General features: G+C 43.8%; 1 protein-coding gene across 1 annotated transcript in view; it reads right to left on the bottom strand.

The window, feature by feature from the left end:
* PIK3CB (phosphatidylinositol-4,5-bisphosphate 3-kinase catalytic subunit beta) overlaps nt 1–20231 on the bottom strand; it is a 109836-nt gene that overhangs the window by 17237 nt on the left and 72368 nt on the right. Inside the window, exons 12-19 of the mRNA XM_084753417.1 lie at nt 16475–16525; nt 13331–13519; nt 11467–11588; nt 9551–9694; nt 7575–7674; nt 3318–3496; nt 1683–1792; nt 283–361 (exon numbers count right to left, since the gene is read on the bottom strand). Coding sequence (XP_084609543.1) covers nt 283–361; nt 1683–1792; nt 3318–3496; nt 7575–7674; nt 9551–9694; nt 11467–11588; nt 13331–13519; nt 16475–16525 — 974 coding nt within the window. The remainder of the gene's footprint in view (nt 1–282; nt 362–1682; nt 1793–3317; nt 3497–7574; nt 7675–9550; nt 9695–11466; nt 11589–13330; nt 13520–16474; nt 16526–20231) is intronic.

Here is a 20231-nt window from a genome sequence, read left to right as displayed (position 1 = left end):
ATGGACTCTGTCCCGAACCAACATCACCAAGCTTGAAACTCTAACTGGAACTGTGGTTCTGAATGTCTGTCCAAGTCATACTCAAGTCCAAACCTACCCTTTTTCTGGACCCTCAAGCACATGTAGTTTTAAGTCTGAGGGGTTCAAATAGGGCAACGACTGGAGAGTGCATTGTAAAAGGTCATATTAACTATTATTACAAATAATCATTAAAATAGCAGAAGGGAAGGACTCAACAGGAGGGGCACACCAGGAAATAAGCAAATGCATTAGAATGCTCACCGAAGGTCCAAGCCGGCTTCCTTCCAGAGCAGGTCCATCAGGCGCAGCATCTGCAGTGTCAGCATGTCCTGCCGCAAATCTAAGGGAAATGGCAGCCAAGTTATACGCACTTGCTGTCTTACGCCGCTTACTTGCTAGCTCAACACTACGCATTTAGTCAGACTCACTGTGCTTTTTCCAGTTTTATTCTGCCCCACACTCACTGCATCAGACAGGCTCAGTGGTCAGCATGCCCCTGCATCAGTTCAGAAGTTACATTTTCTCATTGTGAACTACTGCACCAACCACAAGAATACTGCCAAAGTATATTTCTACTACACATGCCACATTGTTAACTTTCCCTGTGTGTAATGCCACACAGAAAATGCTTATGAACCATACAAGTTAATGCATTAGGAGTTTAAAAAACTGCAACAGATGAATTTATTTATTTTCTGTCATTAGTATTTCCGGTCTATGCACTCAGGAGCCAAAGCAGGTTTCAAGCCAGCCTTGACTATATAGTGAGATCTTGGGCCAAAGTAATAATGAACAATAAAAGCTAAAAACAACTTTCAGCTTGACGTGACAGCCACACCTGCAATCCCAGTGCTTGGGAGGTGGGAAAAGTTGGAGCGTTAAGAGTTCAAGGCCAACCTGGACTACGCAAAATTGTCTCCTCTCTTCTCCCTGCTCCCTAAAGAATACTTTCAGATAAAATAATGTCAAAGTAATAAAAGGGTACTTTATACCATTTATATGATCTTGTGGAGTAAAATATTTAGCAATATACGAGTGCAGGACAAGCTGGCTCATTCACATAATCCCAGCACTGGGGAGGCTGGCTTAGAACCACAAGTCTGAAGGCAGTCTGCGCTAGAGTGAGCTGTGTCAAACAACAGGAACCACTCTGAAGAAGGCCTATTAAGGCTCAATATTACTAATATTACAATATAAGTAAGTTATTTATCACACATCCCTTTAAGGACTCTGGTACAACAATGCCATAACCTTCAGGAGGTGAAGAACCTAGAGCTAATCAGTTGTACGGCTTGCTTATAGCCATAGAGTTTTGCCTTTGGCTGGTAGGATTACTTCAGAGGCATTTCCTTATGAAGTCTGGGTCATCAGCTCAATTAAAACACGAGGCTCTGGCAATGATATCAAATGATGTCAAAGTTGCTGTCACTGGAACAGAACGCTGAGATAGCCTTGCCTTTTACAAGCTTTCCATCAAAAAATGTAGCATGTGTATTTTATGGGGCAAAATAGGAAAGCTTATTAGGTCACCAGGTAAACTGTAGAAATGAGGGGATCCCGGGAGGTGCTGAGTGACCTGTGGGCCATGACCACTGTCTCTCGCCTGCTCTCACACTGCCACACGTACCTTTCCAACATGCAGTGAAAGCTCCAGGACTTACCATCGCCATTTTTAAAGATCACTCCCACAGAGTCCTCTCCAAACGCTCTGCTGCTGTAGACCAGCCACAAGGGCTTCATCTTGGAGTCCATGTACTTGCACTTTTCAACACTGAAAACAGCAGGGGGAAATCAGCCGCTGCGGCGTAACAATGTGCAAGACTGCAGCAGTGGCCCGAGGCAGCAGGCTTGCAAGCCCCTCGCCTGTTTCTCTCACAGTGTGCACAAGTCAGAGCCTGGATACAAAAGAACCCCAGGGCAGCTCTGGCTGGCATATACTGATGCCCAAGGGACGAGGCTCCAACCTGCGATCTGACTGCCTTTCCCTGCCTCCATGCGCAATTTCTCCTTGTTCTCTTACAGTTCCTTAATGCTATCATAATTGAGGAGTAAAAGATTAGAATATAGTACACTGTACTAAAATTAGGACTAAAAAGGACTCTTTTAAAGACATTTATGTGTGTGCGCGCATGTATATGTGGGTACCACAGAGGCTAGAAGAGGGCACCAGGTCCCCTGGAGCTGGAGTTCCATGCTATTGTGAGCCACCTGACATGAGTGATGAGAACCAAAGCCTGGTCGTCTGCAAGAGCAGCAAGGCCTGGGAAATGTTGAGCCACATCTCCAGCCCTGATTCTTTTTTGTTTTTTGGGTTTTTGTTTGTTTGTTTGTTTTGTTTTGAGACAGGGTCTCTCGGCATAGTCTTGGATGTCCTGAACTCACTGTGTAGCCCAGGTTGGCCTCGAACTTACAGCAATATGTCTGCCTCTGCCTCTGGAGTGCTGGGATTAAAGGTGTGCACCACCACACCCAGTCTCCAGCCCTGATTCTTGACTTCATAATCAGGGATCAATTCTGAGTACTTTGGTTGACATATATATATATATAAAACCTCTGTATAAAAAGATGAGAAATAGTTTAGAAATTCATTTAAATCTCATTTTAAAATAGGAAGTCAGTGAATAATGTGTCATGATTTCTAGCATTTTGCTCATACAGGATTCCCAATTCCTAGAAATTAATAATACATCTAGGAATGGTGGTACATTCCTGTGTTACCTGCACTCAGCAGGCAGGAGGGTTATGTGTTCAAAGCCACCCTGAGCTACAAAGAGAGTTTGAGGCTAGCCTGAGCTACATAAGACCCTGTATCAAAACTAATTCGGCTGGAGAGATGGCTCAGTGGTTAAGAGCATGTACTGCTGTTGGAAGAGACCTACGTCCAGTTCCCAGCACCCAAGTCAGGCAGCTTCAACACAGCCTGTACCTCAAGCTCCAGGGGATCTGATGCCTCTAGCCACAGTGAGCACCTGCATTTGTGTGCACACGCCCCCACCCCATAATTAAAAATAATAAAACCTTTTTTAAAAACTAACCTATGTATGTTCCTATATATAACTAAAAGTAGATAGACTTGAATGAAATTAATTTGCAATATTACTAACCCCACAGAGAAATCTGGCTAGTACTTACACAGCCTAATGAATATAACAGTCTCTGCAGTCTCTAAGATTTCTCTAACTTAGTTACATCTGACTTCCCTGGGCTAACAGCCAGCCCCACCAGTTCCCCAACACACGACTCAGGAATCTTTGCGGCACTGCTACTCACTGTGCAGAACAGAGAAAGCCACTTACTACAGTTCTGAGAGGATGACACATGGGTTCAGAGGCGACTGCAGGTCAGAGAGGGCCTCCCGGTAAGCACTCTGTTTTAAGCAAGTGTGCATAGCCTCCTTTCCTTTAGCTCTGTTCAGCTTCACTGCGTTCAATTTGATTAAGCTATTTAAAGTTTTTAACTTATTGAGTGCTTCAACCTGGAAAATAAAGTTCCCCGTCCCACAGTTAATTTATGGTTAAAAATATGATATTGTACAGTCACACTAATCAACAGCCCTATCCAGACAGACACACACACACACACACACACACACACACACACACACACACACAGTGTATAAGAAGGGTTTTACACCCAATAAATGACATCTTACAAACTTCAGAGAAGCAAGCAGGCCAGAGTGTGGTTATTTTCAGACAGGTGTGGACCTGCACTCACATCCATAGTTCACTGAGTTTGAGACACCTCACGGACCGCTCCATTTGGCCTATGCCACAGCACAGGGGCAATCCAAAACCTCAGTGCCTTCTTCCACGTCCTTGTCTAAGAGTTCTACACACAGCCTCTTATGGAGCCCAGGGTGCGTAGCCTCACTAGGGCTAGAGTCAGGGAGGTGTGCTGCTGTGCCTGGCAATGCCTATCATCACGTGTCTGGAATCTCAACCTGTTTTCTTTCCACTGCCAAGATAACAAGAACATATCATGATTCAAGGTGTTTGCCGTCTAAGATGAAACTGCTTGCTTTGAAGCTGGGAACAGTGGCACACGCTTTTCATCCCAGCCCTTGGTGGTTGGGGCAGGGGCAGAGACAGGAGGCTCTCTAAGTTCAAGGACAGCCTGGTCTACAAGGTAAGTTCCTGAGTATATGGTTGAGTGTGTAGAGGTGCCCGCTGAGGCCAGAAGAGGGTGCCAGATCCCCTGGGACTGGAATTACGCGTGGTTGTGACTGCCTGACATGGGTACTGGGAACCGAACCTGATCCACTAAAACAGCAAGTTCTCTTACCTCCTGAGTCACCTCTCCAGCCCTAGAATCTGGGGTAGCTTTAGCTTTCAAAACGTAAGCCAAACAACAAACAAACAAACAAACACCCTTGTACTTGTAGCATAGCAATGGCCAACTAGATCAAAACCATTATTGACTGGTAAAACGCACTTTAGTCAAGCATGGTAGTGTACGCCTTTAGTTGCTGTATAAGTGCTGGGGGTGGGGAGTGGGAGTCAGAGGCAGAGGGACCTCTGGGAGTTCAAGGCCGGCCTGGTCTACATAGTGAGTTTCAGGTCAGCCAGGGACAAAGTGAGACTCTCTGTCAATCAAATGAGGAAACAGTAAACACCCACTTCGGCCAGTTCTGTCGATGAACAATTGTGATCCCAGCGCTCAGGAAGCAAGGCAGGAAGACAGCCTCAAGTGTGACACCAGTCTGGTTTACACGGCAAGTTCCTGGCCAGACACTGCAACTACAGACAGCCTGCCTCACTCTTGCCACAGAAGCCCTTGGTATTACTTAATAACTAAGGGTCCACTCATATTATATAAAATTCATGAGAAACCAGTAACCATAACCAAGCATAAATCAGAAGGAACATTTCATGTCACTAAAACTAGAAACAACAAAAAATAATATATATAAAGAAAAATGTAAAGCATATGAGGCAAACACAATGAATACTGGTTTGAAATCCCATTACCAGGGAATTTATTTTATATCATGTTTTCATTTTAAAATTTTGCTTCTGTGCAAGAAAACCATTAAGACTATGTATGGATGTGGACTCTAGCCTGTAGTTTCCAAAGATAAGCTGAGACTTTGCTCAGAAAGAAAATTAAGATGGTTCTATGCAGCCTGATGACAAAATCAAGGTGGCTGGTGCTTGCCAAGTCAGCCATCTGTCAAAACCACAGACACTGCATTTTTCAACAACTTTGGGAGCTGTACAAATACTGGTGGTAAAGGACCAGATGAAAACTGGGCTATGCAAACCAGAACCCACCGAACTATTTCACATGAGAATTGCTTCCCTGTTTATATAGTTGCTAACTACTATGCCCCATGGCTAACTGTTAATATTTATTTCCTGCTACAGTATCCTAAATGGCCATAAGTCAAAAGATACTTTTTAAGTATTTCAACAATTGTCATTTTACAACTTTATAATGGCAACAAAAATATCAGGATGTGCTGGCAAACTAGCTCAGTAGGTGAAGGTGCTCATTGCCAAGCCTGGAGATCTGAGTTCAAGTCCCATAACAGACACAATGAAAGGAGAGAACAATTTCAACAAGCTATTCTCTGACTCCCACCCAACCATGGAGAGGGCACAGACTCTTTCTCTTATAATTAATCAGTCAAGAAAAACAGCAACGGCTAGGCCTGGTGGCACAGGCCTGCAATCACTTTTACTCAGAAAGCTGAAAAGTTCCAGGCCAGCCTGGGGAACTCAGTGAGACCTTGTCTTTCAATGGGGCTGGGTGAAGCGGAGACTGAACCTGAAGAGATGGCTCAATGTGTAAGTGTGTTTGCAGAGGACTGGCGTCTGGTCCCCAGCACTCACACTGGACAGCTTACATCCATCTGTAACTCTAGAGGATCTGATGCTATAGTCTAGCCTCTGAGGACATTTGTACACATGTGTACACACACACACACACACACACACACACACACACACACAAAGGGAAAAAAGAATAGGGGTATAGCTCAGCAATAGAGTGCTTACTTACGATGCAAGAGGACCTGGGATCAGGAGAGGGGGAGGGGAGAGGGGAGGCTGATTACGTATGCCTTGTTAGAAAGTCACACTAATGCTCCCACAGAGCCACGAGAATGTGCAGTGTGGTTTGATAAAATGAGTGAGGTGGAAATAATGGTCACATAATGAGGCCAAGCAAGTAGGAACCAAGTGGGACCTTATAAGCTTGGTAGGCAGTCTGGACTGTCAACATTATGAAAAATTATTTTAGGGATTTAAAGAGGAAAATGGTCTAGTGGAAATGAGGATCACTTATGGGATGTTCAGAGGCTGTGCTGAGGAGGGGAAGCACGGGGAGGGTGGCAGTTAAGGGTCCACTGTAGCAGCTGATGGAGTAAGAGTGAGACGGTAACGGGCCAGACACTGGGCTCTGAACATCTGGGATTAGTGTTGTGAATAAATGTTAGCTATTATTGCCACACCCAGGGGACTTTCCAAAAGACAGCACGGTCATTTTGTAAAAGCCTATGGAAGTTTCGCTAGCAAGGCAACTGAGCTAGGCACGGTGGCACACTCTTACACTCTCAGCATTTGGGGGAGGGGAATAGGGCAGGAGGAGTACACGTTCAGGGGCAGCCTGGGTCTTACACGGAAAATGAATGATCAGGAGTGCAATAAGACAGCACACTCACAGCAGTATGTACGGTATTATTTAGCCACTTACAGTAATATCACCAATACCTCGGGACTGCAGGAGTGCATCACAATTTTAGGCATGAACATATAGCTTGAAAAGGCAACAAGGATTCTGAATTACAGAAACCATAGTACCTGTGGGTTTATACCTAAGTAAATCTCCGTCTAAAAGGTACGATGAATTACATGCATCCTAAGTACTAAAGAGTAAAACTTTTTTCCCTAGACAGGGTTTCTCTGTGTAGACCTGGCTGTCCTGGACTCACTTTGTAGGCCAGACTGCCCTTGAACTCACAGAGATCCACCTGCCTCTGCCTCCCGAGTGTTGGGATTACAGGCGTGCGCCACCATGCCCGACCTTAAGAGTAAAACTTTTACAACATAAATCTTACACCAACTGAAAAGAGCAATCCGAGTTATGAAAAACTAGAATCAGAAGGCGGCCGTTATAAAATACATTGACTATAAAAATTTATGGCATCCTACTAATATAGAAAATATGAGAAATCCTGTCTAATTGTATTTGGTATTCACTTATGCTTTAATTCTAAGCTTGCTGAAATTTCTTATCTTGACAGATTTCCCTAAAACCTCATGCTCAAGGCTGGGAAATAGCTCAGTGGCAGATTGCTTGCCTATCAAGCACACAGCCCTCAGTCTAGTCTCTAGCACAGCATAACTTAGACCCGGCACCATGTGCTATGGACCCCAGCACTTAGAAGCCCATAGTCCTCCTCAACTGGTGAGTTCAAGGCCAGCCTGGGCTTCATGAGACTCAGTCCTTTTCCACAAAGTATTGATCAGGTTAAGTTACTAATAGGGCAGTGAAATATGCAGTTGGAGAAATTCCATTTGTGAACTTGATTGATCACTGTGTGCTCTTACCTGCTTGGAAAGCACTTTCATGTGGCCCACACTTCCGCGACAGTACGCTTCCAGGATGACACCAAACTGGACAGACACGGCAGGAATATGCACCTCTGACCTGAAGAAAATCAGTACTCAAGTGTTTTGTAACCAAACACTTTAGACCACGGAAAAGAAACACTGACTTCTTTATTCTACAGCTGAATACTCTTCTGAAGCCAGCCAGCATGGAGGCGCTCATCCCAAGCACTTACTAGTAAGATGGTCACAACCCAACTAGCTAAGACGTGTTAGGAATCAGAAGTTATGAGATCTTAGTAGTTAATTCCTTAGCTGAAGCACAGTAACATTTTTGCATTCTACTTGACTTGCCTTTTGAAGGGGAAAAGAACTTAGGAATTTAGAGAGAATTTGGCAGAAACAGAAACCTATCAGACTGGGACCAGTCAATCGGCCTCTCTCCTCCTCCTCCTCCGGTTGCTAATGTTGTGATGGAGTGACGGAGAGGGCACGAGCCGCAGTGCGTGCAGAGAGCAGAGGACAACTGCAGAGTTGCTTCTCTTTTTTCCACCTTTATGGGGGCTCTGGGGACTGAACTCAGGGTGTCCAGCATGCACAACAAGAACCATTGCTCATGGAACAATCTTGCTGCCCCAGTTTTCTTCTCTCATTTAAAAAACGGTATACGCATATGAAAAATGAAGAAATATTTATTTTATCCTTCTCTGAGGGGTTCAAAATAGTATTGAATTGGATGAGAAGACAAATTATAAGAAAACAAGTATACCAAGAAAACCACTTCAGAAAGGAGAATTCACTGAAATTAATACCATAATATTAGATCATACTTTATAAAGCTTAGCCATAAGCCAGCCATGGTAGCGCACGCCTTTAATCCCAGCACTTGGGAGGCAGAATGCTGTGAGTTCAAGGCCAGCCTGGTCTATAAAGTGAGTCTAGGACAACCAAAGCTACACAGAGAAACTCTGTCTTGAAATACAAAAACCAAAACAAAACAAAAAGCTTAGCCATAAAGGAAGGAAGGCATTTTTTTTCCTGACAAATTTAAGTTTGAATGGTGAAGTGCAGGGGGTGGGGGAAAAAAGAGAAGCTAGTTGTTCTCGGGGTTAAACAAAGAAGCAACTTTAGCTTATTCCTGACTTTCTGCGGAATAATTAGTTAATTAGTGACACAGGCTCATGTGCTTCTAAAAATGACCTAGTTAAGAAAGTTACAGGCTATGTATGTAGCTCAGTGATAGAGCCCTGTGTTCAAGTGCCAGCACTACAAAGTTAAACAGACACATAAACATGGGCTGGAGAGATGGCTCAGAGGTTAAACACTGGCAGTGCTCTTGCACAGGACCCAAGTTCAGTTCCCAGGTTCCATATCAGATGGCTAACGATTGCCTGCAACTCTGGCTTCAGGGGGATCCTAGGCCTCTGCCCTTATAATCCATCTGTATTCATATATTGAGACATGTAAATAGTAAAAACACAATTTAAAAATAAACAAATATAACCACCATTTTAGTAAAACTTAAGCTTTCCTCAGTTATAGTAGTGATAATAACAGAATTCACAAACTGAAGCTGGAGAGATGGCGCAGTGGTTAATGACACTGGCTGCTTTTCCAAAGGACCCAGGTTCAATTCCTAGTTCCCACATGGTAGCTCACAATTGTCTATAACTCCAGTTCCAGGGGATCCAATGCCCTCTTCTGGCCACTGCAAGCAGTAGGCACACAACTACAAGTGGATCTCTGTGAGTTCAAGGCCAGCCTGGTCTACAAAGTGAGTCCAGTACAGCCAAGGCTACACAGAGAAACCCTGTTTGAAAAACCAGAGGGGAGGGGGGCGCACACCAAAACAGTATAAGTGTTACAGATGGATCAGAAACCACTATGACTGGCTGTTGCACTGAATGTCTTACATCACACTGCATTACAGTTCTTAAAGCACATGATGGTCTCGAATTGAAATATGAAAGACTTACCTAAGATGCCAAAACAGAAACTGGCCAATCCTCCGATTATCAAGTGCTCTTTCTAATAGGAATCTGGAGAGAGCACAATCAAGAAAAGGCTCATATTTCAAAACTTGCACCAACTGTAGAAGATACTGAGAGAGTTCTTCATCACTGAAAGAAACAAAAGAGAGAGAAACTTGGCCACTTGTGCTGGGAAAAGACCCCCTCCCTTCTAAACTGTCATGTGCTGACTGGCTAAAATGCATGGGTCTCCTGGGCCAAGCCTGCATGTTTACACTCACTGTGCCACATTGGAACAGTGACCAGGAGATGCAGATTTCAGATGCCAGGAGGGAGCGAGAGCATCAAAGACCAGATGCATGGCACATTCTTATGAACACACGTAAGTTGTTAAAACTGGTCATTTCATCAACCAGGAGTCCTGTCCACTGCCCCCACTTTAACATAACTCTTTATTGTATGTGACATGTGCGTGGTGTGTGTGCCATGGTGTTCATGTGGGGGACAGAGGACAATGTCATAAAGTGAACAGTCTCCCTCTCCCTCTGTGTGGGTTCTAGGAGTCAGTCAGGACCATCAGGCATCATGGCAAAGCTCCACCTCCTGAGCTATCCCACAGGCCTTTGAGCACAACTATGATCATGCTAACGTCTTAGCCAAACAAACATTTTTTTAAATAAAAGCTTTATTGATTTACTTTTTCTTTGCTATCTTGTGGTTTTAAGTAATTCATTATTCCACATCAGTGAGCAACTAAAACCTAACATCAAATAGATCATAGCCACGCCACTGCATAATAGCAGCTCTGGCTGGTGGCCACTGCCATCACAAGTCCAGCAGGCTGAGGGTCAGAGTGCCCAGTGCTCACTGTCCACAGTGCTCGCCAGCAACTGGCCACAAAGGTGGGTAGCTGATGTGAAATCGGGACTAACCACAGCACTAAATAGGAAACAGAGCCTAGAGCAGAGGGAGGGGTCACAGTTAGCCACATGGGGTGACACAATCATCTCAGTATCTTCCCCCAAAATCAAGCCCTTGGCTTAACCCAGAGAACAAAGGGCTCCTCCCTTATCATCAGGTCTCCAGTGCAGACTTACGGAGACAAAGCAACCGGGTACGTCATTTTTAAAACAACCTATACAACAATCTTAATTGATCAATTAATCATGAAGATCCATGTCCACTTATAAAAACTTATGGCTATTGTCAAAAACAGAAGTATAGACGTGGGGGGGGCATGGGAGTTTGCATGTCAGACTATTAAAGAGTTTATGTAGTTTCTTCTGCCTATCAAACTTTTAAAAACAGATCTGATTTTTTAAAAGATTTATTTATTTATTTATTACATATACAGCATTTTGCCTGCATGCCAGAAGAGGGCACCAGATCTCATTGTAGATGGTTATGAGCCACCATGAGGCTGCTGGGAATTGAACTCATGACCTTTGGAAGAATAGACAGTGCTCTTAACTTCTGAGCCATCTCTCCAGCCCACAGATCTGATTTTAATAGCACGAAGGGACCACAGACAGGACATGGAGCAGGAGAATCAGTCTGAGTTTGAGAACTAACAAGCCTGGGCCTCATAGTGAGTTCAACGGCAGCCTGTGAGATCCTATGTGAAGCTTTATTAATAAACATACAAATATGCCTCCATCATAAAACATTAACCCTTTTTAATTGGGGTAACTAGACAACAGTGAAAGAGGCAATACAGGCATGGCTGCTCACTTTGGGCGCCCAAACTGTCCATCAGCAGTAAGGTTTGCGCTGCAAAGCCAGCAGGGGACACCGTGATGCGATCCCACCTGACCTGGCCCCCAGAGCTCACCCAAGATTCCTTTGGCCCTTACCCTTCTTACGCAACATTCAAGGAGCCACCCTCTCCCCTGACCACCAGGATGGTGCCATAAAGGAGATACCTCATCTGTCGCAGGCAGCCTACAGCATATTCCCGGACGTACTGGTCTGGATAGTTGAAATCTAGGAGCTCCAGTGCTTCCCTGGGAGGCAGTTTGGGCCAAATCTGCAGGAGGGCCTGAAGCTGATTACAATTAAAACTGGGTCAGACATTGGGTGGACAAAAGTGGTTTATGTTTTCTGGCACACGGAAACAGAGATGAGTCAAAAGGAAGGAAGATTTTAGTTATTGAGGCCTCAAACATTCTGGCAGATGCAGGATAACAATGGTTGTCTTTGTTTCTGAAACATTCTATATATGTTTAAAAGTTACTATGTGCCTAATGAAAACAGAGTAAGACACTGCAGGTGTGGATCCTACAACCATTAGCCATCGCACAACTTAAGGACAAAGTAGTATAAGCAAGCTAAGTCTTGAGCTAAGTAAAGGCTTATACACTAGGGAAGTTAATAACAATATAAGATTACAAAGTTAACTCTTAAATGAATTATTGGTCTTGTTTGGTTTTGGTTTTTTGAGACAAGGTTTCTCTGTGTAGCTCGGGCTGTCCTGGAGCTCACTCTGTATACCAGGCTGGCCTAGAACTCAGAGATCACCCTGTCTGCCTCCCAAGTGCTGGGATTAAAGGTCGAGCCATCAAGCCCAGCTACTTTTAAATGAAAAAATTAAAGAACTCTATTACTTTACAAAACATTTTATTAATCAGAGCACACTTATCAGAATAAATATGAGCAATCCACAGAACTAATGAGTTTCTTCTAAATAAATAAATCAATCCTATTCACAGATGCTAACTGGACACTGGGCAACAAAGACCCCTGGGGTAAGAGCTAGAGCTCTATGTAGAAGCTGTACAGATGTGGCCACACCCAGATCTTCTGGAAAAGACCCTTAGCTGCCTGTGCCATGGCTCTGTGAGATGTGGAGCCCTCTCCTGTGAGTATGACACACTTACAGGGGACAGTCTCACAGGGACACACAACTGGGAATAAAACTGGTTCTGAGTGAAAGTGGGGAGAAAAAAGAAAGAAAGAAAGGTTAATTTGTGGCCCTTGCAACCCTTACTGCTTGATCAAACCTTACTCTAGTGTTTGTTATCTCTTGCTGGGTTTTCTTGAGTATCCTGTACCACTGACAGCAATTTACTGGGCAAGATCAGAGCTGTGTCAGTTAGACTACAGAGATAAAAGGATGTTCCTTTAGCTGGCTGCTTATCTCAGAAGCAACCGTGTCAGACATGGTGGTATCAACACCTTTAAACCCAGCATACAGGAGGCAGAGGCAGGTGGGTATCAGTGAGTTTGAGGCCAGCCTTGTCTACATAGTGAGCTCTAAGCCAGCCATGGATACATAGTAAGACCCTGCCTAAACCAACAAAATTACTTGGGGTCTTTGATGAGACTGGTAGAGGGTACCAGAACCTGACTAGCACCCCCAAACTACTGTTCCAGTTGTTGTTATGCAGCATGGTCACCCCACCCAGATTCCAGGATCTCTGAAGTTACACAGAATATGTAAGAGGTTAAAACCTCAAGAAAGGCTCCTGCAGAGAATTATCCAACAAGCTAGGTATCCTGGTACCTATCTGCAAGCCCAGCACTTGGAGGCTGAGGCAGGAGGATTGGAAGTTTGAGAGCAGCCAAGGTTGCAGAGTGAGAACCTATCTTTAAAAATAAAACAGAAAATACCCAACACATGGAGACATGTCTGTAGAAAGACATCTTACACAAAATCAATGAGTGACACATGCTACAGCTGAGTGACACATGAGCTACAGACAGATGTTTTTGTTATTTGGGGGAAGGAAAGTAGGTGGAGACAGGAAGAGAGAGGGAAAGGATTGGGTGGTGGTGGGGTTCTGTTACCTGAGCAACATCTTCAAGCTTGTTCCACTTGATTGACAGTAGTAGTTTCGGCAGTGACTGTGGGAAATTCTCTCGGCAGTCTTGCCGTAGAGTCCAAATGAGATCCATTTCATTCTCACACAGCTGAGACAGGGGGTCCCTGTCCAAGATTTCTTTCAATACGGCAAGAAATTTTTTTCCACCCCGACTCTTTAAGAAAGTAAAATACTCACTGTAGAATTTAACTGTGCAAGCCACAGGTTACCATTTAGCAAATTTATATTCAATGAATTTGTAATTGTGAGTTTTACCAGCTGAAATACAAAACTGATTTTCTGTACAAAGATTAATTAAAGTGGATCCTTTTTCAAAGTTTGCATTGCTCAATATTAAGATTATAGGCTACTTATAAAAGCGCTCTCTCTCTCTCTCTCTCTCTCTCTCTCTCTCTCTCTCTCTCTCTCTCTCACTCAATCCAAGTGTTAACACTAGATGGCACTATTGCTTTCAGGTTAACTACATCTTATTTAAATGTATCTTATACATTCACTATTATTTGAGTGAAACTTCTTCTTTAAAAAAAATATCCTCCTGCCAGGCATAGTGGCACATGCCTTTAATCCCAGCACTCGGGAGGTAGAGGCAGGCAGATTGCTGTGAGTTTGAGGACAGCCTGGTCTACACAGCGAGTCTAGGACAGCTAAGCCTACATAGAGAAACCCTGTCTCAAAAAACCAAAAAGAGAAAAAAAAAATCTGTGTGTGTGTATACTCAAGTGCTGCCACATGGGTCCTAGGTTCTAAATTCAGGTTTTCAGGCCTGGTAGCCAACACTTTTATCCCCTGATTTCTACCAACCCTCTACACACACACACATATAAGAGGTAAAAAAAAAAAAATGGCTTGTGCCTTGGCTTAAAGGCATAAAATTTCTGTAAATTAGAAACCCTGAGATCACAGTACAAACAACAAACAAAACCTTCTAGTCTTAGAATGTTTACTCAGTAGTACAGCTCTGGCCCAGCATGCACAAGATCTGATTCCAAAACAATATGAAAAGAAGTTGGATTTCACCAGGGATGGTGTAAACCCGGCATTTAGGAGGCCTTGGCAGAAGAATTCAAAATGCAAGTCAACATAGGCTGATGTGTTTAAACAACAACAGAACAACAAAACAAAACAAAACAAAACCACCTGCCATATGTAGTTCAGTAACCCTGCAGTGCCAGCACTTAGGGTGAGGTGGAGATGCAGAGAGTCAAGGCATCTGTCCGCAGCTACACGGTGAGTCTGAGGCCAACCAGCCTAAAGTGGGGCGGGGGTGTGAACCTAACAGGTGTCCTATAGTGGGAGAATGCAGGTGTGACAAGGGATGGGACCTCCAGGCTTGGGGAGCAGTGAGACGCTGGGCACAGTTCTAGATAGCTTCAGCTTGGATTCAAAGAGGAGGAGGAGGAGGAGTCTAGGGAAATAAGGATTGGACGACTAACATGTCTGCCTGAAGAAAGAACGGTGTGGCTGGCCATGCATGTCCCTCCCTGCGTTAGCTGCGACAATAATCGTGCCAACAGTGAAGAGTGAAAGCATTGAGCCCTTGAGAGCTACTTGGTCCCAGAATGCTTGGGGATCTTCACATGTAGGAGACTTCATCCTGAAGGCACATTACAGTGAACAGACAGACAGACAGACTGAGTTAAGACATAAGAACAGGGAAACCGAGAATCCATACAATTGAGGAAAACAAAACAAAATAAAACAACGACAACAACAACAAAAACAAAAACCAAAAAAAAAAAAAAAAAAGATGTTCCAAGTAAGAACCAATGAGCTGGGAAGGCATCTTAATGGTGGGGTGCACGCTGTACAAGCACAAAGGCCTGAACTTTGACCCCATTGTGAGGGCCAGGTGGAGCTGTAACCATCCATGGAGAGCAGAGCAGGGGCTTCTGGGAGCTTGCTAGCTAGTCAGTCTAGATGCCATCTCACAGTGACTGGCCTCTGTAGAAAGCAGTAAAATGTATGCAATGTCTCCACTTTGTTCTATGGGAAATGCCCTTACTGGAGATGCTTAAAATCTGTAACTTGGTAACGAGGAACGAGAAGCTCAGCCCGGTCCTGTTTTGCTTGTTGTTGATTCTGGTCTTGTGAGACCAGGTCTTGTAATGTCCCAGACTGTCCTGGTACCTGTTAAGCAGCCACATGGCCTGATCTCTCTACCTTTACTTCCTTACTGCTGTATTACAGGCAAGCAATGTCATGCAAGGCTTCAACAGCCACACACCTTTACTGCTAACACGTGGAAGGCTGATGCAGGAAGACTGAGCAATTCAAGACCAGTCTGAACTGCACAGTAAGGCCACCCAAACAAAACCTTCCATTCTCCTTTACTTTCCCTTAGTACTAGCACCTCTTATGTAGCCCAGAATGTGACAGCAGTCTAGTAAAAGACCACGTTGTCTACCCTCACTTATGGTCTGGTCATGTGTCCAGGATCTCACCCATGAGCATGTCAGCAGAAATTATATATATTGACAGGCAGTGGTGTCTCATGCCTGTAATCCCAGCACTCGGGAGGCAGAGGTAGGGGAGGATCTGTGAGTTCAAGGCCAGCCTGGTTTACAAAGCAAGTCCAGGACAGCCAGGGCTACACAGAATAACAAACAACAGTAACAACAACAACAACAACAATTAAACAAACAACAACACTATTAATAGCCTCAAAATTAACTATATGGACTTTAGTTTTACTTCCAGGCTTCTGTTGTCTATAATATAATAAAGTAGGAAGCTAGAACAAAAATAATAAATCATAAAACAGAAATGACATTTTCAATGTGGCAGAGTTCTCAGGGAGGAAACACAGCACAGGCCCCACTATGAAGCTTTGCTGTTTGAAAGAACACAGCCTCCTTACTTACTAAATGATACTAAGATAGCCCTGGAAATCTATTAGGTGCATTAGCAACTAATGTTCATGCAGAAAAGGGCTTACCACTTGCACACAAGTCACCAAAACTGAGCTACATCTAGCCAGCACTGGGATGTGCACACGTATCCACTCTCACAGACTGCTTCTGAGCTATGTCTCCTATACAGTCATTACCACAGATGAGGTAAAGGCACACAGCTCTGCAGTAAGAAGGGACAGACGAAACTCGATACTTACTGACACATTAGCACTGTCTCCGCTGGCAATCTCGGCTGCCTTCTCGATGATCTGTTTAAAAAAAAACAAAAACAAAAAACCGTAAATTTTAGCCCTAATAGTTGTAAAATTTTCAACATTAATAACTGTGTTTGCACTTGGATTACAAGAGACTGAACATGCTTGGCACTCCTGCATTTATAAATGGAAGCAAAATTTAAAAATAAAATAACATAAGTGTTTCCCAGAGTGCTGCAAGCCCCTGACAACAGAGGAACAATGAAGCCACCAAAGAGACTGCAGAACGAGGGCACTATCAGACTGGATCTAGATAAAGCAGAGTCACTAAGGTAGGACTAGGACAATGGCTCCGTGGCCGGGAGTATTTGCTTCTCTTCCCGAAGACCTGGATTTGGTTCCTAGAACCACCATGGTTGTTCACAATCATGTGTAAGCGCAGTTTCAGTGGATCTGATGCTATCTTTTGGCTGCCCTGGGGACAGACTGCAGGCATACAGTGCAAAAAATATGTGTATGCAAAACACTCCACACATAAAATAAATTTTAAAAAAGAGTTACAAAGGTAGACTAAGTAAGCCTTATCATTACTGAGTCCCACAACCTACTGAGGAGTGGTGGTGCGCGTCTGTAATCTCTATCAGGAAGCTGGGGAGGGGGGTGGGTAGCAAGTGCGAGCCCCACTCTGCTCCCCAGCAGGGATGTGGTAAGATGAGCAGGACAGGCAGGGGGAGAGGCGGGAAATAAAGCACACACAGTAAAACTGAAAGCTGAGGCTTGGTGGCGGTATAGCGCAGTGGGAGAGCATTTCCTAGCACTTGGGTTGGTCCCCAGCACTGCCATAAAAATATAGAGAGCTCATGCTCTTGAGAAGACGAGTAAATACCCAAAGTTCCATAGCCCGTGACTGGGTTCTGAGTTAAATGTGGTGATCCCAGCAGGGCCCACAGGATGGGCTCTAAGATCAAGTGAGAGTACAATGAAAACTATTAAGCAAGTCATAAAACTGACTTGTAAAACAAAAGATGAGCGATGAAAGCGGCAGTGCTGAGGTAACAGTAGCAATACTGAGTGACAGTGTGGGACCTTGGGAGCTTTTGCCTTTTACATTTGTATGACTTTTTGTGGTCATCATAAACAACTCATTGAAGAAGAAGGCAGGCAATTTAGCAGGACCTTGACACAAAAGAAATTTTAAACAGAGATTAGGAGATTATACAGAGATACATGGTAAGGCCTGGACTTAAAAAAAAAAAAAAAAAAGCAGAAGGGTCAGGGATATATAGCTTTATATATGGAGCTTGCCGAAAAGAAAGCTGTGGATGTAGCTCAGTGGTAGAGTGATTGCCTGGTTTGTGCAGGGTTCTGGTTCAAGTAAATGAATTTAAAAAGAAATACAGTGGCAATTTCCCAGCATGCATGAGGCCCAAGGTCAATTCCCATGAACTACCCCTTCTTACAAAGGGGGGAAACCCCAAACAACAACACCACACCTCCCCCCATGCAGTGGCTCATGCTCACAATCCCAGTGCTCAGGAGGCCCAGGAGGGGACTGAGGTGACTAGCTAAGGGTGACAGCAGCAGTAGTGAAGTTACACATTCTAAGAAATCTGGTTCCTCTCAAATTAGATGAATGCAAATATATTTGCATAGTTAGATTTGAAAATGCCTTAAGAGGCATCTAATTTGTCCAATAAATTATAGCTCATCCCTGAATGCACCCCATAGCTGACAACAGTTACTAGAGAAGACCATGGGATGTGGCACATGAACCGTGGCTTATGAACGAATTCTTATCCAAAGATAGCTTCAGGCACCACAGCAGTGTACCAAATGAACAAAGCATAGTCTTTCCCCTACTCGGTATGTGTTAAAATTAAAGTTCTTAACATACTCGGTGGTTTTTTTAAGAAGCACAACTTTTAATTTAATCTTAAATTATCAGCCAGAATAGTATTTTGATCTTATCCACTTTAGATGGTTGGCGCTTGACCCTGGGACCCTGCACATGAGGGTAAGCACTCTACCACTGAGCTGCATCCTTGGCTCTTTTTACTTTTCTTGTTTTTGAGAAAGAGCCACTTTTTATAGGCCAGGTCAACTTGGAACTCACAAAACTCCTGCCTCAGTGTCACCAGAGTTGGAACTACAGCTGTGAGGCATCATGCTGGCCAGAAAACCTTTTTTTCTTTTACCACAGTTTTTTGCAACAAGGTTTCACTGCAGCCCTGGCTATCCTGGAACTCGCTCTGTAGACCAGACTGGCCTTGAACTGACAAGACCTGCCTACATCTGCCTCTTAAATCCTGGGATTAAAGGCTTGTGCCACCACTGCCCAACTACAAAAACATTTTAAAGACCTTGTAAAGATAAGTTGGCTCTTGAGTGGAAACCATTCATAAAGTACAAATGAATAAAGCAACACTGAATTACATACATTAAAATTTCATAATACTCTCTGAATGATCTCTGGGATTAAGTATTATGTGAGGAGCTATGGTCCAAATCAGTACTCCACACACACACACCCCTCCCGAACACACACAGCTCAAAGACACACTAGGCTGGTGGTGTTCTGCATTAAAATGAACTGAGTTTGGCCAGACATGGTGATGCATGCCTTTAATCCCAGCACTTGGGAGGCAGAGGCAGGTGGATTTCTGTGAGTTTGAGGCCAGCCTGGTCTACAAAGTAAGTCCAGGTGAGCCAGGGCTACACGGAGAAACCCTGTTTTGAAAAACAAAAATAAACAAACAAAAAAGAACTTAGTTTGTAAGTGGATCAACTTAGGTATTACTTAGTACTTTAAAGGTAACCTTTTCTCATTTGGCTCAAGAAATTTCTTGTGTAAATTTGGGAGACTGGTCCACAGATTTCTGTATTAAAATCAACAGCAACCATTCCTAAAAGAGGAAGGAATGTCAAATGTGAAAATCAAAGCATATTACAGGTGGTTGGAGAGATGGCTCAGTGGTTAGGAGCACTTGGTCTGCCAGAGGTCCCAGGTTCAGTTCCCAGCACCTACATGGTAGCTCACAACCCTCTGTCATGCCAGCTTCAGGGGGATCTGATGCCCTCTTCTGAGTGTGCACAGGAAAAATACTCATACACATAAAATTACAAACAAAATAAAATAAAAAGAACATTAGGAAATGGCTGGGCATGTCAAGAACCAGCCTGGAAGAGCTGGGATCATCCTCCATCAGTTGGAAGGAAGGGAAAATATGGCAGCTCGGCTTACTTGACATATATATCATTTTAGTTCTGCTTTCAGCCACCACCAAATAATCTGTTTATATACTAAGTGTGCAATCTCAGTTCACACACACACACAGTTTATGTACTAAGTGTGCAATCTCAGTTCAAACACAGTTTATATACTAAGTGTGCAATCTCAGTTCACACACACACACACACACACACACACACAGTTTATGTACTAAGAGTGCAATCTCAGTTCACACACACACACAGTTTATATACTAAGTGTGCAATCTCAGTTCACACACACACACACACATACACACACACATACACACACACACACACAGTTTATGTACTAAGAGTGCAATCTCAGTTCACACACACACACACAGTTTATATACTAAGTGTGCAATCTCAGTTCACACACACACACACAGTTTATGTACTAAGAGTGCAATCTCAGTTCACACACAGTTTATATACTAAGGGTGCAATCTCAGTACACACACACACACACACACACACACACACACACACACACACACACACACAACTT

This window comes from Acomys minous (assembly GCF_964271855.1).
Source record: "Acomys minous genome assembly, chromosome: 13".
Classification (NCBI taxonomy): Eukaryota; Metazoa; Chordata; class Mammalia; order Rodentia; family Muridae; genus Acomys; species Acomys minous.
The sequence above is the reverse complement of the archived record's forward strand: the minus strand, read 5'-3'. Positions and strand labels throughout refer to the sequence as shown.